At 40.2% G+C, this 25,100-nt stretch overlaps 1 protein-coding gene across 6 annotated transcripts in view; it reads right to left on the minus strand.

The window, feature by feature from the left end:
• Positions 1-13,244: 13,244 nt before the first annotated feature.
• mdga2a (MAM domain containing glycosylphosphatidylinositol anchor 2a) overlaps positions 13,245-25,100 on the minus strand; it is a 216,447-nt gene continuing 204,591 nt past the window's right edge. For all 6 annotated transcript variants that reach the window (XM_046060081.1, XM_046060080.1, XM_046060079.1 and 3 more), the window contains 4 exons: positions 24,775-24,936; positions 18,011-18,141; positions 17,384-17,480; positions 13,245-13,534 (listed from right to left, as the gene is read on the minus strand). In XM_046060081.1, the coding sequence (XP_045916037.1) occupies positions 13,446-13,534; positions 17,384-17,480; positions 18,011-18,141; positions 24,775-24,936 (479 nt within the window). In that variant the 3' untranslated portion in view covers positions 13,245-13,445. The remainder of the gene's footprint in view (positions 13,535-17,383; positions 17,481-18,010; positions 18,142-24,774; positions 24,937-25,100) is intronic.

Consider the following 25,100-nt stretch of genomic DNA (forward strand, 5'->3'; position numbering starts at 1 on the left):
ACACAGGTGGATTCTATTTATCAACATTAGTCATTTAGGTCAACATTGGATCATTCAGAGATCCTCACTGAACTTCTGGAGAGAGTTTGCTGCACTGAAAGTAAAGGGGCTGAATAATTTTGCATGCCCAATTTTTCAGTTTTTTATTTGTTAAAAAAGTTTGAAATATCCAATAAATTTCGTTCCACTTCATGAGTGTGTCCCACTTGTTGTTGATTCTGCACAAAAAACTACAGTTTTATATCTTTATGTTTGAAGCCTGAAATGTGGCAAAAGGTCGAAAAGTTCAAGGGGTGTTCATGAGTGTTTCATTCTTTCTTGAGACACAGAAAGGATCAACAGGAAACAAAATTTTACTCAAAAGCTCTTGTCCATTCTGAGAATACAATTATTATGATTATTATTAGTAGCTTATAAATAGTTTTTCTTACCACTTAAGAATTACAAATAACATCAGAATTCTGGTTTCTTTAGGTCACATACACACACACACTTTCCTATATTTTAGTTGTCCTCCAGTGAAACATTCACAGTCAGGGTGATCTGATCATATCACTTTCATCAAAAACAGTTTTCACTGTACCAAGACAAATTAGCTGTTTGTATCAAACCATGATTTGTTTTCATGCTGAGTCAAGGAGTGTAAATTGAAAATGAAGGAGTATAAATGCTCTATTTTATGTTGTTTGACCTACTTATTGTTTAAAGGGCATGTGACTTCATTGTACTGTGAAATGAGTCACCTCTCAGTACCCTCACGGTGTACGATCAGACTCTCTCAAACTCAGAGTAAAATTAAAGGAAAATAATCTCAGTTTTTTGCCAAATCAAATTTGAGAGCACTTGATGCAATGCTCCAAGCAGGGCATTTGCAGCCGCTCTAAATTATAATTCTTGGGCTCATATTTAATGGCGTGACCGCTTGTAAGAGCAGTGAGATAAAGGAGCAGTGGGGGTGGATCCTCGTGGCATTGTGTAATCAGGACGTGGTGATGAGAAAAGGTCATTTGTGCTAATGCAACATTTTTTATTCTATGAGAAAGACGCCAACTTTGATAGATGATCCAAAGGTCACCTGTGTCATCACACCCATTCTGTCCTGCAGGGTGATGCAAAACAGATCTGATGACTGCCCTCCACACTCTGCACTCCATCAGAGTACAAGAGAGCGAACAGCTCATCTGGTGGGTGGATAAGGGCCTGGGTGGGGCTCTTTCGCTCACATGATGAACAACCTTGCTTGCAACCTTACTCCTAATGTTAACTCATTGACTGAGGGGGAATCCTGCGAGCTTAAGGTTCAGTTGCTTCCTCGCTGACATGTAAGCCATGCAGGCGCAGATTTACGGCCTTTTGATCTGTATCAGCAACTTTAACCGTAATGAAAAGTCTGTGTCCTCACACCCCAAGATGCTGCGTGGATAAACACAATTCATACTGAGCAAATGAATCACCTACTTAATATGCACAGGAGCAGTAATCATTATCTAGCTAGCTCATAAGCATTATACTCATAGCCTACCAGTAAACAAAGCTTATTAAATCACTTTTGGTCAATTAACTCTTTGAGAAATGATCCTGAAAAAAAAATATACTGTGAACGTGATGTGGGAAAATGAAGAGTGGCATTGTCTTTTTTCTAATGCCTTACCAATTCATTGCTAAATCACATAGCAAGGAAACTTAAAAAGGGGCATATGTACTATATGTGCTAGAAGTGGAATTAGATGTCTCAATTTAATTGACCTGCTATAATCAACAACATAAGAATGAATATGGCTTAACAGATTTTTCTTGTCTCACCTAAAGAAAAGTGCTCACCAACTCTGAGAAATGTTCTGTTCCGCAGAAGCAGGTCATGCTGTACCCATGAGGGAACTACATATAAAACCACACTGGGAGGTAATCCATCTTATATATGAGCCAGTATTACAATGCAGAAATATAAGAGTTGTGATACGCGGTGACACTCATTGTCATCATAATTGAATTAGGCAGAAAATCAGCTAATATTCACAAGAATTTCAGAATCTCTCAATCTACTATTTAATTACCTGGAAGGATGAAACAGAAAAAATGAGAAAGCACGCTTTTTGAAAGTGCTCTGGATCTGTCCCACATTGGCAATGCAGAACTCAGTAGTGCAGCAAAGCGGAGGTAATACCCCTTAGAGATGAAGCAGAAGTGCAGCAACAGCACAGTGCACATGTGGAAAAGGTGACCACTGTGCTGTTTAGGCCGTGTTTGGCTTCTCTTTGTATATCTGTCTCGTGGCCACAATTCAAACAAGATCTGATGTCTTCCTCCCTTGATGCACGCTCTTATCACACAACACAGATGTCTGAGCGGATGCCAACGGGCTCAGGTCTGTGATGAGAACTCCTAGTTATGCGTGGTGGCATCCGGTGCGAGCTCTGGCTTCCGAAGGGCAGACAGATAAATTATTCAGCCTGAAGTTTTGCATCAACACGGCTCAGATGGCAGCACATGAGAGGGATTAATTTATGCAACATCCATGAGAGGACAAGTAGATGTCTCAAAGCTATAAGTTGAGTGAGAGGTGCTCATATGTCTGTGGAGAGGCAAATAATGGATGAATTGCTAATTGCTGAGTTACTGTAGACTGAGACATCTTTGTTTTTGTGATGCAGGTGATAACAAAGAAAACAACAAAGCAATGCCTCATGGGCTGTTTACTCCGCCTCTACTCATATTATTATATTGTTGACTTGAGTTATTGTTTTCAGATTATTTTGGTCTGTCTGAAATCTTTTGAATCTTATTTAAAAACACTAATTTAGGGTTTATTAAGTAAAAAAAAAAGATGCACTAAGGCAACAAAGAGTGTCCTAATAAATGAAATAAAAACCCAGCGGCGGTGTTACTGAAAAAAAAGTTGATGTGTTTTATTGTCGAAAGCAATCAGCTTTAATCATCTCAGCTGAACAGAAATTAGTTTAAGCACAACGGGTGTTGATGGCGAATAAATGAGGAGTGTTACTTTAGTGATAAAGCTCCGACGACAGACATGGTCGCCTCCTGTTTGCCTGAACGACTTTGACAATGCTGGCATTACTGAACAGATATTGTTGACTGACATGGGGAGCCCTGTCAGAGGAGCATGAGCAGACAATTAGCATTCCATGACATTTTCCCATCCGTCCAGAAAGCAGAGGTGGCCCTGTAAACAAAGTGCTGTTGCGGTGCATGGCAAGGAGAAAAGGGAATAGAATGTAATGTAAAATGGCATTGTTCAGTGGTTGAGATACCAGGTGCGCATTCTAATGCGGATCTACAGGGCAACCTCTGGCTGGCTGAAACAAAGGAGGGAGACGATAAGGGAGTGGACGAATGGGACATGCAGCAGGATAATTGAAAGTGCTTGGGATTTTAAAGGCCAAATGCTACCAGAGGTTATCAGCCGCAAAAACAATCTGAATTTTTTATGGGAGTAACTTATTATCCGGACAAAAGGGAGGTTTGTCACGCTTCACAGGACACGCAGGATAAAACAAGATCATAAAGGCCACAAGCAAACTTTAGAGTGCCTTTAATGCACTGTAAAATTACTTTTAGCACCTTGTGTGAAGGAACAACATTTGGATTGTGTACTCAACACCCTTTTGAATAAATGTGCTCCAGTTAGCACAAGCCGTTCCCTTCCCAGTAATTGTCTGTGAATTGGAACAAACTCCATAATGTGGTGTTGATGTTGTTGGGGTTTTTTTTGTTGTTGTTATGAATACCCACACACACATACAAGAGATCACCACTCGGATATCAGTAAAGAGGCTTACATCATTGCTAGTTACCATGCAGGGAAACACAAACCTGAAAATAAAGGTGAGAGCTGCAGAATATGACATAATGCGTTTCTGATTGTCCATCCTAGAGCTACAAATTCCCACAACAGCACCGTGGGAGAAAGACACATCGACACTAAACAATATTGTTGAGACAACGAAATGTTTTGTCATGTTGAGGATGCCGCATGTGCTCACACTCACATTGGCGTGCGCCCACACATCATACACAAAACACTGCCATAGCATTCTCTAAATCGGCGGGCAGCCTTAGGAAAGCCCCGAGGCTAAAGCGAGACTGATGACAAAATCTGCATCTCATAAAACTGTAACACTCTCCCGCTGTTCCCTCGGGGTACAGGGCTGAAAAACACCACAACTGGCAGATTCCTCCACTCCTGCTAAAAAAATAACAACTTGCCTTTCAGGAGTATGGACACAGCTTGGACTACAGGAAAGCTGACTATATGTTGGAGAGGGCCTGTTAGCCCCTGGAGCAAGGCCTCGTTGTGTGGAAGGAGCCAAAACTGTGTAAACACATCATCCTGACATGCATTACTGTATTTGTCAGTATTGTAAAAACAGCAAATTGCAGCCTGGCCTTGTAATAACCTTTTATGACTGCAATATCTTTATAGTTCAGTAATAGTTCACAATGGTGGTAAATGAAAGTATGCTTATCTTGCTTTCTTGCCATGGGTCACATGAGAAAATTGTCAGTAAAAGTCAGAAAAATTCAGTCTCATGTTAGTGCATTAAGAGCCAGGAGACGATTAGCTTAGCCAAGCATTAAGACTGGAAGCAGGGGAAACAGCTAGCATGGGTGGGAGTTAGATCAGAAGACTGATTACACACTTATTTCTGTACTGTTAATATGAAGCTATAGAGTCAGTAGACAGTTAGCTTAGCTTAGCATAAAGACTGCAGGCAGCTAGCCCGGTGCTGTTGAAAACAAATGTTTTCATGGCGAGAATGTTGTCAAAATGTTGACCTACTCCTTTAGATTAAGCTACAGCACATTATCTTAAATGCACCCTTTAGAGTTTTGTTGCAAACAAAGTTTCTGTGTAGCCTACATTTAGTGTTACTCACCAAAATACAACGTGTGTATCGGTGAGGTCCAACAAACAGGATGAGTGCTATTCCTTCCTCATATTTGCACATTTTTCTTGAAAGTTTGAAACCTGCATTATTTACATCAATGCTCAAGAGCTTGCAGTCTTTCTCACTGCCTTTGTTGTCACATAGTGTGTTTCTTGACACATTCCCACAACCTTTTAATCAGTGGAATGATGTGAAACCATTTGCTGGAATGTGTATTGCGTCCTTGCACTAGAACAAAGTAAACGGAGAGCCACAAAACCATTTCTTCATGGCATTAATAGTTGTGGATAAATAAATTTAAAAAAACTCCAGATGGAAATTTCAATTATTGACTATATGAGTCCATAATATACCATTTTTATGACTTTATGTTTATTTAAAAAAAAAGTTTGTTCAAAGAGGTAGATTGCTCAGGAAAAAAGAAGAAAAGTTATTTCATGCTGTGTACAGTATCTTCTGCTCAGGCTGCCACTCTATAGGCTTTCCTCATTCGGGGGGCCCCTGCTGGCTAACCTTTGGATGACTTTCAAGTCCTTCCGTACACCATTGTTATTCCTCAGTCTTTCCCTCAGATGTCCTATTTTCGCCACAATCACTTACATGCTCTCAACTCTGAGAGGAAAGCAAGCATGCTAGCTCCTCAGAAGAACCACAAACTGGGAAGTACTGTCAAAAGAACAATTTGCACAACACAAAAGCTTTTGTTTCCCACTCCTTATGTGGGAGACAGGTGGTCACTGCGGGAATGACTTGGCTTTCACTTTGAAAATGTACGGGGACAAAAGTGTCAAGTACAGGCAAGCTACAGAACCAAAATTTGTGTTTAAGCACTAAGCATATACTATGTGACATTGTATTCCATTATATCCTATTCTGTTCTACTTTATTATGTTCTAATCTCATACCGTACTATGGGAAATTTATTTGACACAGCACATAAAATATTCCTTTTCTTTATTTTTTCATTAGTTGCAGGTATGGCACAAAAAATGGGTGATAAATCCAAAGAAATACAGTGAAAAAGAAGCCTGATCATATATAAATATAGAGCACAAAACAGAGAAGAGTGACAGGTCATCATTACAGGGTGTCGGCACAGAACAAGATAAATAACATCACTGTAACACAGCTTTCTCAACAACCATGATATTACACCATCAAATGTCATTATTTTCTGGGATATTTTCAAGAGCGACGATCGGGGGTGGGGTGGACAATTTCGTTGACTATGGCACACATCTTCATCTTCATCTTGTCATCAGCTGCACTGACGGTAAATGACTGGACAAGTAAAATCGGAGTCTGTGCAAGCCTTCATGTTGCTCCTGCCTGGCCTGTGATTCAGAGAGAAGAAGAAAGCCATCGAGAAGTAGAGCAGTGAGACTCACTCCTACACCAGAGACAGTAAGATACCAAGAGGTGGCAGTTTTCCCACTGGTAAAGTTGTCACACTGAGCAGCCATGGCATCAAAATAGCGACATACTGCTTCTTCCCTGACAGAGTAAAATGAGATCTTTGAAATGTGTCTACCTCTTCTAGTTATTTAGTAAGACTGCAGTCAGCCCCCTGTCGAGAAGTCACTCGTTACCGCCTAGCCACTGTGTGAAAGTGAAAGAGACTCGCCGCATTAAGATGGCAATTTTACTTTTGAAAAACATTCACAGTGGTAATGTTTCATGTTTAATATAACAGACATTTTGCTCTTGTTTGAGTCCTTCATAAGAACACTTTTCAGACTACCAAATTCACTTTGACTGCCAATTCTGTCGATGCTGGTCGAGCCTAACTGTAATGCTGCCCCCCCCCCCCCCCCCCCCCCCCCCCCCCCCCCCCCGGCATAAATTCTCTTTGCCAAATCAATACCATGAAAGCAGAGTGTGTATAGTGATAATTAGGGCTACCTGTGGCAATTATGTCATGCTAGTGGAACTGAATGGTTATTCGGGGAGCTAAAATAGCGTGATGAATGGCACAATGTGACAAAGCCCTTCTTAGGTTGAACAGAAAATGAGAACATTTCTACCCAGAAAGAAATGTTGGGACTGTTCCTTTTAGAGACCTTAGAAGCACAAGGTATTAATTAAGCATTTACATGGTGGTGATCATAATAAATTACCAGATAATTATAGCTATAACTAAGTAGGTAAAAATGTTAAAATTATAGCTGAAATTCTTTAAAAACACCCAAGAAACTACATTACAGTTGGAAACTGCTCGGGTTTAGCAGCATAACTGAGCAGAACTTCACCTTCTGAGCAAGATCTTTTCTACTTATAGTTTATAATATTACAAGGTATGCACTTTCTAGGAATTAAGGCAATACTTTGTGTTAAATTACATTTTCTCACAGAGCAACTGGTCATAGTTCTACTCACATGGATAGGTTTAATGAAATTTACCAAAGAACCTGGGGAATAGTTTCAACATACTGCATGTTGCAGCAATTATGTTCAATCTGCAGCCTGCACAAACCCTGACAGACCACATCCTTTAATGCAACAGTACCTCCATTTTAATGGTATTGATGTAAGCACTGGGTACATTCATGCACAACTGCATGATTCATTTGTGTATTCATAAATGTGCAAAAGAAATAACAGATTTTTAAAAAAATGATCTAAGGTGAAACAACATTGAAAACGTCCTTGTTTGTTTCCTTGGTACTCCAAGACCTTACCAAATCCAACAATAGGTTATTTCCTTTTCAGTTCAATTAAGACCAACATATTACATTTATGTTACACAAAGGTAGAAAGTCAAGTGTGTCATTTTATCAGTAAGAAAGGTGAAACTCCTTTCTGAAAGGAAAACACTATCTCTCTACTGCAGACTGCTTCCCTCCTCCGACCTACCAAATGGCTATTGCCTTTTCTATGCAATGAAGATCAACGTGTGTTGTTTGTTTTCAGCAATGTTACTAAAGAAAAAGGCAATTTCTTGTGTTTACTGTGACCAGTACAATGCAATGCAATGCAATACAATACAACTGACCCAAAAACCTTATATATAATGTTCAGTATCTGTCAAAACTACAATCTTTAGCACTTTTTTTGTGTTGACTGAATTCTATGGTGTATTTTCAGGCTGTACTTTTTAGTGGTTTTATATGATTGCATCATATTGAAATGTGCCGTCCACTGTTTACTGCACTCCCATTTACTGCATGGAGGAGCAAAAACATCACAAACTTCAGCTTCATAAATGACTGCAGAGTTAAATCAACACCTTTCTGACACAACGTTAAAAACAAATAACCATGTGTCAGTCAGAGACACGTAATTCAAGGAATTGATGATTTAAAGCAAATTATTATATTTGGTGGAAAAGGGTCTGCTGTTTGAGGGAGCTGTAAGAATCTGAGCAGCAACAATTGCCAATCCTCCCTTAATAAACACATACATTAACAACAGCAACAATATAGCACATAAGGACTAGGCGGTGGTGGGGGCTGCAGCAACAGACAACATTGGTATAACGGTATTATCAAAGTTTGGTGAAAAGTGCCAGGCTATAATAGCCACGCTGTACACTTGCATGAATATGATTGGATGTTACTAGTCATCTGACAGCCACACAGCTGGTGATTAAGCCAGTGATTGGCAAGCATGAGCGAAACAGCTGATGCCAGTCAGTTGATGCTAGTGTGCTCTGCCTGTCCTAATGCTTTGCTCAACTTGAGAATGCAGTATTCATTACTGAACAGTTGAATTAGATTGCAGTACCTATATTATACACATTCCAGTTCTTGCAGACAAAATCTAAAATAAATTGAGACCTTTAAATTTTATTTTATCGTGAAACTGCTTTTGAATGTAATGAATATCAGATCACAAAAAAACAGTAGACATTGCCAGAATGTGTAGGTGTCTTTCTGTGAGGCCTCAACTTTCTGTGATTTACGGAGTTCACAGAAAGTAAGATGTCTTTACTTGTTGTCAGACATTACTTTAACCGCTAACTGTAATTGCCGTTAACTAGTTAGCTCAGTTAGCCCAGCAGCACTGCCTCTCCCAGTGACCCAAAGCTCATGCAGTGTTATTAGAAGTGTAAACACCAACACACCCCCGGTGTCTGGGCAGTGTCATTTTATAGGATGTCTAGCCACACAGCTAACAGCAGCTACAGTTAGCAGTAGTTAGCGGTTACTTTAGAAACAAGTAACGTTAAAGCTATCTGTCAAGAAACTACTCATTCACTACTCCCTATCTAGTGAATTGTATGGAGAGGACATTATAGTGAGCACAAAATCAAAACAACACTTTCGGACACTACTCAATTTCTCTGTGCCGTTAATTACGTCTTTGCTGTTGGGCAATCGGTTGGTGGACTGTTTTTTCTAAAAGCACAATGCATGATGGTATATAGTGCTTGATTAGTGACCATCGGTTGTACACTACTTTTCAAAATGCATTCTGGGATACTTTGAGTCAACTATATAGGGTATAATAATTCTCACTATACATTCGGACAGCTCCACAAAATGGCGAGCTCACTATATAGTCCACTATAAAACTTTCTATAGTAAAGGACCTTCAAGTGGCTGCTGTGAGAAACATCTAATACTGTGTGTTCTGGTGAGAAAAACAACTCGCACAAAATATCTTGGGCCGAGGCACTGTAATGTAAAAACAAACCACTTTGCGCACACATTCAGCACGCAGACTAATCTACAAATACCTCAAACCCATTTCCCCTTGTTAGTTTATGAACACTTCACACCTTCCATAACTACAGAAGCCTCTAATCATCAAAATAAAGCCAGAAAACACTGTAAGAAAGAAAACTGTCACACAACACTGTTTACATATTTCCAAAACTGTTAATCCCCCCAATTGTTCTTTGAAGTAGCTTAGAGGACTTTTATCAATAAATAGAGCAGAGCTGAGTGTGTAAGCGACTCACCAGGCTCACATCCCCTGTATACAAAAGGGCAGAGACTGACACAGGGTGTGTGAATTGCACAGAAATTGAAATAGGATATGGTGAGAGTTGTACTACCATGGAAACAAACAATGATTCCTTTTGCTGTACAATTTCATCCACGGCTCTGGCAAAAGTAGACAATATTTCCTTCACACAGACGAATACTTTGCACAAATATGAATGTACCCAGAATTTGATCATTTGCAGCACAAAAGTAGGATAAAATGTGGTCTGCCATAGTTTTTGAAAGGCTAATACTGATTTAATTCCAACATATACCAAACAAATAATAAGAGGGAATATCCAGGTTTTTTCAAAGGTGGTTATTATAAAGAAATAGTTTGACATTATTTGCTTTGTGCTGAGAGTTAGATGAGAACATCAATGTGCCAATTTGTTAGTCGGGGGGCAGTCACTTCCTGATGTCTCTCTCAAGCTCACGATGGCAACCCTCTCTCTGTACACCACAAATTGGTGTTTTAATATTTCGGGTTTAATACATATTAAACAAACAAAACATAGGTGTTCATTTGTGAGCTGAGGGAGTGCTGGTAGGCAGATTTTGTTACCTTCATACAGAGCCAGGCAAGCAGTTTCCCTTGTTTTCAGTCTTTATGCTAAGCTATACTAACTAGCATTCAGCATGAATCGACCAGGTGCTCAGGGTAGATGTAAAAGGAACAGTTACCAAAATATCTTAAGGAACTCAAATCCATACTTAGTCCAATCCAAACAGTTACGACTGCATGGGGCACTTTGGCACTTTTCATTACCTAGGAGGATATAGTGACTAGGCTAATGGATATTTCATCTGAACTTTTAGTTTTGGAAATTGTGTCAAAGTCTGTTTCAAAGTCAGACAAACTTCATATTCTTGATGTGTCCAAACAACCTATGAAAGTCTGGAAGTTCTCATCATCGAAAGCACACACAAAAAAACATATGTTTTAGTAAAACATTACATCTAGTAAGACTGTAAGAAAAGAACTCCCCCCAGAACTCCATTTACATTCAATGTGATCCACACAGAAATGAAAGAAAACCAAACAAAAACAGAAATGGATAGCAGATAATACCTGTGATTATGTCTCTGTAAAAACATCGTACAGACCATAATGATATTGTAAAGATGCCCTGAAATGCTCATCATTCTGCTCTGTTTTGCTTATTATATTTATCTTCTTTACATGTATCAGTTTCTTATCACACCTATTGTACACAGCTTTATGCTCACACATGTACATGACCCAGTCAGACCAAACCAGGCTTCTACTGAAGAGGCTACATATGCTGAACAACCACAACACCAAACTGAACCTTTCCCAGAACTGCATTCATGAAGATTTCATTTATATTCTTGACTGGGTTCCCTTTGTGTCCTTTAGTGTTCTGGTTGCACTCTAAATATGAATGTAACAAGTAAAAAATGTTCAATTTGCTGTTAAACGTGGACTATTTTCAGTGTTGAAAAGCCTGTGGGAGTAGGTCATGTATGTGCAGAGAAATATAAAATTAATTTTATATGTTGAGACTTTAACCTGTATGTTGTGCTTCCTGTACTCCAACATAAAACATTTATCATAAACCTTTGAATAGAGCTTCTTTAACATTTACAAGTTATACAGTTACCAAATTGGTTTACTTCTTATGCTTCCATCAGCTTTGATACTTAAGCAATGCAAAGGGAGACAACAAGAAGAGAAAAGAAGTTAAGTCATCTTCAACAGAAAAAATAAGAAACAAGACACAAGTCCTCAAAACATTTGTCATAACCAACAATGAACGGAATTTTTCATTTTCTTATTTTCTCTTTTTTACAATACATTTTTTAAAAACCCCGCTGGTTAAGGTTATGGTCTCAGGTAGATCTTCCACAGTCAATCTTCACAGTTTGTGTAAAAGCAGAGAAACATTCTCGCTAGAGTAATAAAATATCATGACTATTATTATGGTCATTATTATCTTTTATTCTCATATTGTTCCATATAAATGGTGGAGGATAGGGGTGAGGCGCATCGCCCCAATCAAGAGCCTGCAGTCCCAAAGTTTCTACTCCCCTCCCTGTACAACACAGCGTTTTATTCAGCAGTTGTTCTTTTCTTTTGTTAAAAAATGCTCGCCCTCAGGGAAGGAGAATTATGGGAAGAGAGAGTGGGGTATTCATTCGACAAAGTGTCTTTATCCTCCTGTATGATCTTAAACTGTCTCTCTGCGAAAAAAAGATCCAGAGCCTTTGCTGCCGCTGTTTTCTTCCAAGTTGTTTCCAAACCTGGTCTGCCAGCACTGCCTGGTCGGCCGCCCTCACATTGAACTACGCATTGGCATAGGCATAGGCGCATGCACACAAACAAACAAACAGACGCTCGCTCTCTCGCTCACACACACACACACACACACACACACACACACACACACACACACACACACACACACACACACACACACACACACACACAGGCAACTGTCCCGTCAGGAGTTAAATCCGGGTGTAGCACAACCACATACTCCCTCTGATCACGCATGCCCTCCCATCAGCACTTGTGGGGCAAAAGAAACATATAGAAAATAGCCCATCAGAGGAAACATGAACAGAGATGTGTCCAATGTTGATTAACACCCAGGCTCACGATTCGGTTTGTAATCTGAAGGCACTTTGTTTCATGGCAGAAAGTAAAGTGGCTTCTGTTCCACAGGCGGACCGCTGACTGAATATTCGAGTCAGGCCTCACTACACCTTTTTCTACTCTCTGCCTGTTCCTCCTCTCCCTCCACTCTTCCTCCCTTTATCACACCTCCTCTCTGCTCTCTTTCCACCGCTCCCTCACATTTCAGCTCCAGAGCTTGAACTCCTCTCTGCCCTCCAGTCCAGCTGTCTGCACCTCCGCTGATTCTTCTGCATTTATTGTTCTGCCACCATACTGTCGGTTGGCCACTTGGACTCGTGAGCACAGTGTTAAAAGATACATAGGCAGCTACAGGGGAATAAGCAGACGGAACCAAATGTTGCCAGAGTCCTTGTTTTTCTACAGTACAGCACCAAGCAGATAAAGAAATGCCAAGGTGTGATGTGAGGCTGGGCTAGAGTGAAAAACAAGTGTCGGTGATTGGCATCTGGTGCAAGAAGATGAAGATAAAGATACACAGAGAAAGGTCTGATTCCATGTATTTGTAAGCAGGGAAATGTGATGTCCTCTTCAAAAAGTCAGCAGTGTCTATATTCTGCCACCTTCCAAAGATATTTTAATAACATCATTAAATTGTACTTGTGCTTTACAAACTGTCCTTCCTCGAAGCTTGTGAACTCTTTCACCAAAGTCCAGGCTTATTCATCGCCCACCTGTCTTTGTGCTCGTAAAGATGTCCCGAGTCCTGCGCCGAGGAGTGTTTTCTGTAAAAGAGGTCTCTTTAAAAAATTTGCGCAGCTTCTTTATTACTTTTTGTGTAACTTTTTTATCACAATTTTTTCTCTCTTTCATTAATTTCGGTCCCTCCGTGGTCTGTCAGGGGTCCCCTGCTGCTTTCAGGATGCATGAATCTTTGGTGACTGGATGCCGAGGGTATAGTTCACAGACGGTGTGTCTGAATATTTGCCTCTGAGATGACAGAGAGAAGGGTCACCTCTGACCTTCCAGCAGGGTCATCACCATGGTGACGCATAGCAGCCATATATGGGAGGATGTGGATAGAGACTTGGAGCTGAGATCTACATAGGAAGAAGTAAAAGAAACAGAAAAAATGGTAGCTGTTGATATATACGCCAAAGGACGAAACACAAACATCTCTACAGGCACAAAAAAAGAACAGATGGATACGTAATGTGCAAAATGTGTTTGACAGGAACAGTTCGACATTTTGGGAAAGGCATTTATTCACGCAACCGGTCAGCTTAGCTTAGCACAAAGACGGAAAACAGGAGAAACAGCTAGCCTGACACTGTCAACTAATAACAAGTTGCAATTTTACAGGAGGTTATGTGCTGGACTATTTCTTTGCCGGGCACAATGACTTCCTGGAGAATCAGTTTACCTTACGGTGATGACTCCAGAAAGTCACTCCTCCTGGCCAAGAAATGAACATAACATAACCCCTCTTAAAACCAAACTTGCTTTAACACTCTGGGTCATGTACAAATTAAACAAACAAGATATAGTGTGTTAATTAGTGAGTTTCAGAGGTCCTGGTGGTGTTTGTTGACTTAGCACTGATCCAGGCTAATTGTTTCAACCTGTTTTCAGTGTTTAAGCTAACTATCTCATGGCTCCAGTTTCATGATCTACAGACAGACTTCGACAAGAAAGCGAATAAATGTATTCCAAGAAATGTCAAACTATTCCTTTAAGTCACAACGCTGTATTGTACGACCAGCTCAACAACCATCCTTGAATTGAATCATCAGTCAGAAGTCACCTACGATCAGCCCTCATGAGATATTTCTAAATGTTACACAAAGTCACGTACGATTCATCATGTGAGATTGAATTCCATGATTCATAACATTATCCTGTCCTGATACTGAGCGGCCACTCTTATAAGTCCAAATGAATTAATTTTGTCGCTTTGAATCATAATGGATCCAAGTGAATAATCATCTTAATAATACAACTTGCAGACCTGGATTACAGACTGTACGTCTCTTTTTAGATGCCTGGTTATGTTCCCCCAATGACATAAAAAATGAAAATAAATGACCTGTTTTCATCTTTGGTATGTTAAACAAGACATGGCTAAGTTTGAGAAGTAAGGACAGGAAATAATGTTCCTACAAACATAAATTGCATCTTTCTCATCCTACCAATGTCACCTTGTCAATGGCAGGCCATTTTCTGTGTCCTGTTTTCAGTTTTTACCTTCTGTTTGTTCCTGCAGCGCAATTACAGTGCTCCACTCAGCCAGCATGGCTATTATTCGTGTGATTACAACAGTGTTGCCATGGCAACCGCATTTCCCCCATGAGATGGCAGTTCAACGCTGGAAAGTGTGCAAGATTAGATCCCCTCTCGTAAATCTCAACCTTGTCCAGGGAGGTAGAGTGAGAACCAGGGGCTGGTTGCAGAAAACACCTGAGGTTTTCTCCTTATGTATGACACTAAAGGCTAAATTTCTCCTTAGCTGAGGAACTTACTTAAGGCGGTTGCACAGAATCCCTGAAAAGGTTTCCTTAGTTAGGAAAAAACATTAAGGGATTTACGGCATTGAAAGAGATTTTTCAACAATACAATTCTACAGTTTCCATGAAGACGGTTTATTTGCTTGAGCTTGTGATAGCCTAGGCTACCTGTTATCGCCTTATTGTCTCACAAATAGTCTCCTATACACAGTAAAAGAAATGTCAGAAGAAAAGAAGACAAGAAAATCAAATTGGTCAGGGGAGGAAAAGAAAATACTTCTGGAGGATTACAACAAACGGAATACAATATCCACAAACGAATGTTGGAGGAAACTACAACAAAAATGTATTTAAAAAGTGTGGTGAAGAGACTCATCTAAAAGGTCCAAAAGAAATATGTCAAATTGTATGTTCTGGCCAAAGAAGAGATCACTTACTACAGGGAGGAATCCAACTTTAACTGGTAAAAGTAACATTAACGTTTAACTTAAAGTTTACTCCCAGCCTAACTGAGTTAGCGCAACGGTTAAGGTTAAACTAAGGTGTGTGTGTTTGCGTTTAGATTTGGTCCTGTCTGTTTATGTCTTGTGGAGTTGGTCTATATTGTTGTGTCTTCTGCTTGTTCTGTGTGGTGTTTAAGTTTACTTAGTATCGGTCTTGTCTCTTATCTTATTTCCTAGTCCTGTGCCTTAGTTCATGTCTTATTGTTCATTTCTGGTCTGTGTACTTCTGTGTTGTTTTGCCTGTGTCTGCCCTGAGTTCTGTATAATCCCAGCTTCAACCTGTTTTCCCTGTTGGTTTTAGTTGCTGTTGATCTGTCTGCTTGTGTCTGTATTAGTTTGTCATTTATATTTCTCTGATATGTTTAGTGTCCAGTAACTTGTGTTGTCTGTTGCCACCCAGTAATCCGCGTGCCTGCCAGTCTCTCTGTTTTCCCCTGCTGTCTCTCTGCCTGCCTGTGTCGTCAGTCCTGAACCTTGTCACCTGTGTTGCTCCCGCCCTGCTCGTTCGTCCCTGTGTATAAATGTTTGGTGTTTCTGTTCATTCCCTGTCTGTGGTCTGTACTATGAAGGGAGTTCAACCTACTCAGAGTTAAGTCGGGGTTATCAGGCAAACTCAGGGTTGACAAACTCTGACTGCCTGCACTGGAGTTAAAAGGTACTACGAAGGTGGATAAGATGTTGGTTAGTTGAGTCTTTGTTAACTTAATTGGAGTTGGTGCGCGTTCACATAAAAGGGGTGTGTTTGGGTTCAAGTTTTTTCGCAACGGCGCATGCACCGTACTTCTCCAGAGAAATGCACGTTGATTGTGTCAGGATATGATGAATGTAACTGCAAAATCTAATATCGTGGCCGCCGACAAAGCCAGGGTGGCTTGTTGGCATCGCATGGAGTAAATGTGTAGCCTAATTATCTTCACAGTGTTCTTATTGTAGTTCAGATCTCTTTTGTGTAATATGATTAAGATGTAAGGGTACAACTGCACATAAGGTCCTTTGTAATAGGAAAAAAAGGAGCCAGCGTAGAGGGGGAATAATCCAAGACAAAATTTTATTTCCACCATTAATATACAAGTAAAAAAACTTGAATATTCTAACATTATAGTCACACATTTATGAGAGAAAATAACTTTGCAAGGCTGCAACATCATACACACGTCTACCGTGTATTATGCATGCATTGGAAAGTTATATTAAACTTCGCAATTGGATTTAGCAGTGAGGAAATAGCCTACTCGTGAGTTTAGCCCACAATCACTATCATGCACCTCAGAGACTTTGCCGTAGATTGGGCGTATTCAGAAGAAAACACCAGAGTGATTTTTTTTTTGTGACATTAATTTCCGATTTTTATTCCTGCAAAGTTGCCACTTTTTTTTTGCTCGGTTTATTAACCCCTGGCTCCGTATTTTTTGGACACGTAAAATAGTCAATCTAAATATGTGAAAGCACTTTTTCAGTTACATCTCAGAAACTGTCGTTTCACACTGTCACAAAGTTACTCCTGAAGTTACCCGGATAAGCCAGTTACCTCGCTTCGTAGTACAGGCCACTGGTCATTGTAGCATGTATATGCGCTATTATCTGTCGTCGGAAGAGCGTTCTGCCTTTTGCTGTGCTGTTGATTTTGGATGTTGCCAGTCCCTGAACTGTATCTCCGCTCCTGAGTCTTGCATTTGGGCTCTCACCTGTTTTGTGCTCACCCTCGACCCTGACAAGGTGGGTCCACCTCCAAAACCTCTTTCAAAGTGATGGTTCTACACTGGTGGGAATTACTAGCGGAGCGGAGTCATTTGGAAAGGTAATCTTCAGTTTAAGCCTAATAAAAGACATTACTGTTAAATAGCATGGCTGTATAGTTAACCACTAAAACCTTCTCCAGTGAGCTCAGATGAGAGGGACACAAGAGGGGGTGCACGAGGCGGAAGGAGGTGGTGCTACTTACTGGGCGGTGGGTCTCGACACTCCCCTTCCTCCAGTGTGACATCATCGATGGCGATGTCTCCCTCGATGCCTGGTCCCCGGATACCTTCGAGTACCACCTACAGAGATAGAAGTCTGGCTCGTTATAATGTTAAGCCTCGATAGACCACAAAAACAAGAAAATTAGCAGTGAACAGTATAATTTAGCTAAATTGCCCAGCGGGTGGTGGTAAGTGTTTGTTTCAGTTTTTAATGTCACAAAATTTTAAACTAAGAATGCTTGTGGTGTTGGAACAGTCAAGAGAGAGTGGGAACAAAAAAAGAGACAAAGGTGCAGCTAAAACTATAATTACTTTCCACAACTGCAGCCGTGAAAATGATGGAGGATATTGCAGTTCTATATTCGCTACTTACAAAGATTAGGCTTTCTGAAGGCAAAGCGTGAGTGATATTTCTTTCTCAATAGCAAACACTGTCTATGGATCCCGTCCACTTCTCTGCTTAATATCAAGGCTTGTGAAGTGCTACATCAATATGCAGCCCCCAAGGAAAGTAATACTTCGCCATACAAACACTGTCAGAAAAGAAAATAGAGGGCAACAAGGGGGATGCTGCTGCGTATTGGACTGATTACGCGTTTTGGCCTCACCTGGAAGGATGCTGTTGGATGGATGCTTACTTTGGCCTGCTTCCAGCGGTCACCTTGGTTACCACTTAGCGACCATGCGGGACCCTCAGAGGTCGTTTGGCCCTTCTGCTTTAGGAAGGCGTTTAGTGTTCCTGCATGAGGGAGAGAGACAGTTACACACACACACACACACACACACACACACACACACACACACACACACACACACACACACACACACACACACACACACACACACACACACACGTGCCCCTTGTTATATGATCTCTTTTCTTTCTCCCCCGCCATCCCATCCTTATTCAACTCATATCAGGGTTTATTTGTATTCGTAAAATATAAAAAAAATCAAAACAGACTCCAGTGCAACAACAGTTGAGATCCCCTGAACTCACTTATCTAGTTTATTTATTTTTTTTGTTTGTTTTATCCATTAGATGTGGGTCAGAATATAAGATATAATATGTAGGCAATTTGTTACTGTGTTCAGTTAGCTCAGTTGGTAAAGCGCAAGACTCTCTCCTAGAATGTAGCATAGGTTGGGAGAATTCTTCAACAAATTGATCATGAGGGAATTGTTTCACATGCTCACAATACAGCATGTGCTGTCTGCATTTCGGTGTTTCATCCGCATCCATCAACCTACGGACGCCTTTTTTTTTAAAAATTTTTTTCAGAGGTGTGTCAAGCAGGCTTCAGACTCTTTTTAATATTCAGAATTTTCAGAAAAAGCAAAAGAAATAAAGCATTGCTGCAGAAAACGTTCTCGCTGTTTTATTTTGCAGGCAAAACCACTGAAGAGGAAGTGATTATATGAGTAACTGTTGCTATCATGACTGAGATCTATTTCAGCAACGGTATCAAAGTATTTATTTATATTTTTTGCTGCTATCAAAGCACCATAATCTGACCGCAGACAAGACATTATTGCTGGCGGGCAGTTTTGATGAGGGTCCATAATCACAGAGAGAATTAATCTTGTAAAATACCTTTGTAAACTTGATCTGTTATGTGGTTTATAATGGACTGCGGTGTAGAAAGTGTTACACTCTTGGCTTACATTTTGCATGCTTTTGTACTGAACCGAAAACGGTATCCTAATCATTTAAATCCATAACTTGCCATTGCTGTCTTAATAATGTCTTTTTAAGAACTTTATGAAACTTTCATGAAATAGATCATAAGAGTGTTAAGAAAAACCTTGCAGTTGACTGATCTGAACAAATCCCAAAAAAGAAAATGAGGAAGAATTTATTTTTCAATAGTACGTAACTATATAAGACTGCATATTTTATCTCTATTAAATATCCTACATCTTTATTTCTTATCTTTAGTATTGAAAAGTACTGTAAAACCAACAGATTAAAACTGCAGCAATGCATGTATCCTTTATTTAATTTTTTTACAGTAATTACACTCCTTTCTTTGACATGATACACAGCCACACACAAGGGGCCTCCATAGTGAATTCCAGAAATTGGATCTACACTTTAAGTTTAATATTCATCTCCGTCTCTTGCATTTCAAATGTATGTATTCCTCTGCATTCGAAGCAGAGCCAAGCAGTAGCAAAGGTTAAACGCAGGTCATATGAATTGATACATTTATTAAGGTGGGGTTCTGCAGGTGATGATAAATTATTCTCTCGCTCATACTGTATTAATCCAAATTAATTATCACTAATGGGCAATGTGTGATGAGAATTTTTTGGTGAGTGTGAATACTTCCCCTGTTGAGAACAGTTCATCCTAATTTATCATTAGTTTCAAACGCTCAGTCCAGCTTTCTTTTTTGTCTCACATGGATTTTGGTCTAAAGCTGCACAGGAAAAACTACTGAATATCAAATTTGAAACCAACTCTACATTTGAAAATGCAATATGACAGATCCATTTAAACTGAATTCATACATAACCCTTACTATCACACAGAAATACTGGCTCTCATTGAAATAGAATTGACTATATACCAGGTCTGAATTGAAGAATCCCCTCAGTGAGACCTCTTGTCTGGCCCTGGGCTTTGATATAAAACTGTCAGATGATGACACCGAGTGCAACCTCTTTACCCTCCTCTCCAAACACAATGATTGTGTTGTTTTCTTATACACCATACAGGAAGACAGGGAAACACAGAGAGAGAGAGAGAAAGAAAGAGAGACAGCCGTATCCTCTAGCAGTCGGCCAGCGAGAGCAGTATCCAAAGACCCAAATCAGGTTAGCATTGACACCATGGCGAAGCCCAGCAGACCACTGCTCTGAAGTCAAGCGAATTTCACAAGTATGGAAAGCAACACCTTTTGTGTCAACACAACTGGTGAGCAAAAACAGCAGCGACTACAATTGCAACCTTGCTTTTGATGCATCTTTGCCTCAGCAAGGTGCCTCATTACTTTACAGCCCCCTTCAAAAAAACCCCCCTTCTCTGTGTGAAAACAAGTGAAAGCTATACTGTATGTCCATGTTCATATTCTCTCATCAGCACGGTATACTCTTTCCCTAGCGACAGCACAATCTCCAGTGAGAGATGAGCTCTTGCACAGAATATGACCTGCGGTTTCATCTCTCGTTGAAGTGTTTAGGATGTAGGAGGATTCTTGCTGAGCTGGCTGGCTTACATTTTCTTTGAACTCATCGTGATGTAGGTGGTTATGTCAATGTCATCACATCCTGAGCAAAGGCATATGCTGTATATTCTTTGGAGTAGCTTTTTTTTAAAGGAATATCTGTGGCAGACACTTGTGAAATTTAAAAAGATCTGAGAAGAGAAAGATGAGTCTGGTGAGAAATAGCTCCTGGAAATTTTCAATTATGTAGTGAGGACAAGGTGTGTGTGTGTGTGTGTGTGTGTGTGTGTTTTGGGGGGGGGTGCAGTACCACCCTCCTTGCTAATGAAAGCATGACTCTATTGCTTCTCAGAAGGTCAGGCTTAAAACAGACTTGCTTGGTGTGCTTTGCTGGAGACTTAATCCTATAAACAAATGCGACACGGGCTCCAAAGGCAAACTTTGATGTTCGCTTCAGTAATTAAGTGTGACCTTGTCCCAGGTATCTCCCCAATAGCTAACTACGGAGGAGTTTCTTTGAGCCTGTGCCACTGTTCATAAGTGTGTGGGCGAAACTCCTTATTGACTGATTCTGGCCTCCAGCGCTGCTGTGCCACAACTTGACTGTGACTCACCTCAACAGCACAGCCCCAACGAGCGTCAAAGTCCCAGCATTTTCAGCCAGAGCTGTGCCACGTCTCATGGTTTTGTGAGTCACAGATCAAAATCCAAAAATGCCTTCAACTACTTAAAATGACAAAGTTGAAGAGGAGACAGTATACAGGAACATGGATTATTTGGACCATTTGTCATAAGCATGCACTTCTCTTGGCAGAAAATATCACAAAGCAACATTCCTGTGCTCAGGGGTGAATTTTCTCTCACGGCCGGAGAGGGAAAATACCAAATGGAGCGTAGCTATGGAGGATCTGAGCTGGGTTTCAAGTCCTTGACATTTAGCTCATTCATCATAACATGCCACAGTCTGGGCATGGGCTTCACCACAGACGGGGGAGGGCAGGGAGGAGAGGATCTGGCTAGCGATCAATTTGAGCAAATTGGAAATGTCATGGCCTACTCAACCTCGGCAGGGAGCCGGAGGAGCTCTCATCTCCCCGCTGAGTCGCCCTCCGACACCTCCATCCTTATATTCTCACCATCTCCCTCGCCTCCACCTCTCCAGATGTTTGGGCAAACCCCCCCATCTGGTCACTTCCACTAAGCGTTTCCACTGAGGACAGCTGAAAAGCAGCCAGGTCAAATTTCAGACCTTATGGAATTCTTTTGTCAATTTAGTGTTAAGCTTAAAGGGTCAGTTCACCCAAAATATAAATAAAAACAGTGGTATTTAGCAATGGAGGTAAATTAAGTTTTGTTTATAGCAGGGGAAATGTATTTTACAATTTACATTTTCCACAAACAATGTTCTGGTTTCTCATAGTAATTGCACTGAACTAACCAGGAGAGCTCACTAGCTGGAGGTCAGTGGTCGAATTAATCAGAAAAATCCCTTTCACTCAATAGAACAATATGTAACTCTATTTATATAATTAATGCAAATAAGAGTAGTTTAACAAACTTCAAAGGGAAATCAAAAATTGCAACGACACAAGATTCACTCAAAAAAAAGCTCATAAAAGATATATAAGCCAGTGCACTCAGAAAGTGAGAGTAAAAAGAAGAGAGAAACTGAGTGGGATGGAGTTGGAGCAGCAGGTCCAGCAGAAGCTCTGAGCGGAGCAGGTGGAGGGTGGAGATGGCGCTGATACCACCGATGTCTCACTAGAATACTAAGGCAAATGCAGCCAAATCCTCGCTGTAAACATCTTGTCAAAAGAGAGAGAAGCGCAGTTGCCAGCCTGTAGTGATTACACACTTTAATGAACGACAATTCAAATTTAATGAGCACAAAAATGCAACTCCCTATCCCCTCTTAGAGTTTGTTCACTACCACTGCTCTCGTTTTCTTAGCGTCACGTTGTTTGTTATATATATTTTTAATGCTTGTATCTGTTTTTTTTTGTTGATTAAAATATATGTTTACTGAAGAGGTATTTTTTACTTAACTGGACATTTCTGAGGTCCCACATAACACAAATAATCTGCCAAAGCTTGAACAGTTTTGTTTACTTCACATGAGGGACTTCTGTATTTTTTGGTTTGTCCGTGCTTTTGTCACTGGCTTGAAGTGGATTGGCCATAGAGAAGGTGATCTCATGTACTTCCATGCATCAATCAGGACTTAGTAATATTTAACACAGAATCTGATGGCAGCTGGTGGGTAATTTGTACTGTCACTGTCAGTCAAATCTGATCAAACCACACCAACACAGTCCTAAAATATAGAAGTAGATTAGCAGAATTTCTGAATGTTAAACCCGTAATTAATAATACTTAACAATGCTTTCTTAAACTTTCACTTTGATTGCTGCTTAATTAGTCATGAATATTTAATTGTTCATTTGTATGGATTTGTTAATTGTTGCTCCCATTTGTAGGATTTGAAAATATCGGACTTTGGTACATCCTAGTGATAAGATACAAAAAGACACACTGGCGGACAACAATGTATGCCCATCACTGTGCGTGTCAGCCTCAAATGTCACAAAATGTGCTTCAAGGATGCTGTGCTTATAATCTATTTCCACACTTGCTTTGCATGTGAACGGATCACTGAGAATGGGCTTCAAGTGTGATTTAACAGACTTTGAAAAAGTCATGATCATGGATGCCAGATTGCCACTGCCAAAACTGTAGGGTCACTGAGCTTTTTTATGGTGCAAACGTCAAAAGCGATGGTCCACAACACAAGAGAGGTGCCCTTGGTAGATTAAAAATTTGGCCTTATAAAGTAATAACCAGTACAAAATATGTTCAACAACACACCGATTGGTGCTGGACAGTTGATGACTGGATGTGGTGGTCCAGTTCCAAATGCACCAACACAGGAACCATCATGCATGCTTACAGCTGTAGAGTCTGATGTGGGAGCTGCATTGATTTGGGAGGAATTCGAGTGACTTAAATTGGATTGAATATCCAGAGATCGATGCCTCAATACCAAAACCAACCAGAGTTCCAAAACCTTTTTGTCGCCAGGAATGCTGACAGGGTGGTATACATATAGACTTTTTTTTTTAACAAGTAAAGTATTAAATAGGTTTGAATTCTTTCAGAACTCCAGTACGATCCATAAGTAGCTCTCTAAATTAAAAACAAACATTTAGTATATCGTTATGCTATTATTGTATATGCTTTCTACAGTGCTTTGAGTGCACAACATCAGTTTTCCGTCGAAACAGGTTTCTGCCTTAACAGCATCCTGCCCAAGTGATACCAAGATGGCCCTGCAAACCTACCCAGCGGTGCCCCTTACCTGCCTTATGAACCTGTACAGTAGCTACTGACATGTTGTGAAGCAGAGACAGAGAAATCACAAACATACAAACGGCATGCACTCAGAGCAGGAGAGTTTGTGGTCAACTGAGCTTGCAGATGCTCTGCCATTTTCAAATGAGCCATACATGTTTGTTAAGTACATTCTGTGAGGAATGTAAGAGCTAATGCCCAGGAGTTGTGTACAAACCTTTGAAGGGGTTTGTTGCAAAAATGAGATATCTTTTGCTTGAAACATCTGACAGCTACACTTTTGCACACAAAATTTAAGCATAAAAGCACAAAACTCCCCACCGCACCTGCCATGGGGACAAACTCTCTGGAAATTACTGAAATTCTGTTGCTTACAGGAAAAAGTGGTGCCTTTTTTTCTCAGCGTGAATACTGTGTTTCCTGTCTCACACGTAGGCGGTGGACAGCAATTTCAAGAATCTCATCTCTCAATTTATATTTCAAAACCAGTGTGATGTCCCACAGATGCTTGATGAGGGACTTTTTTTTTGGTAAATAACATTTGTTGTGTTTCCTCATTGGCTGTTATTTAGTTACGCACAGATAACAATGCATCCTCTTCATTTAGCAGTGGATTGCCAAAGCAATTAGAAATTCACTTAAAGTTGCTTTCACTGATCAAGCAACCAAAAGCACAGAACAGTGACAGGTTCCTTAAAGAAAGAGTGTAATTATTCTATTCTTCATTTATTTCCATGAACACTGAATATAAATTAAGATGATGTTTTCAGCAGAGGATATATGGCAGATTAAATCCAAGTGCAACACAGGCTTTTGTTATGCCGACTGGGGACAATGAGAAGAATGTATCTTACCTATGTGTTTTCCATACATGTGGTAGAAGAAGCCAAAGCAGTACGCAGGTGGGTTGGTGATACCGTAAGGGTTTTTAGGTGCTACGTTGAAAAACGGACTCACAAGCCGTGCTTGGTCCCCTTCCTTCCGTGGTCTTGATGTCTCAATGTACATGTAGAAACCTTGAAACAAAGGGACAATTTTGAAGTTGCAGCTTATCTACCTAACTTGAAGCTGCATTGCTTTTTTAGGCAGAGCAACATTTAAAGCATAATTATGGTTTATTACAACTAGTCTTATTTTGATGATCATTTTTATCAGTTTTTTATTATACAGGTTGTAAACA

Source organism: Micropterus dolomieu, linkage group LG10 (genome assembly GCF_021292245.1).
Source record: "Micropterus dolomieu isolate WLL.071019.BEF.003 ecotype Adirondacks linkage group LG10, ASM2129224v1, whole genome shotgun sequence".
NCBI lineage: Eukaryota > Metazoa > Chordata > Actinopteri > Centrarchiformes > Centrarchidae > Micropterus > Micropterus dolomieu.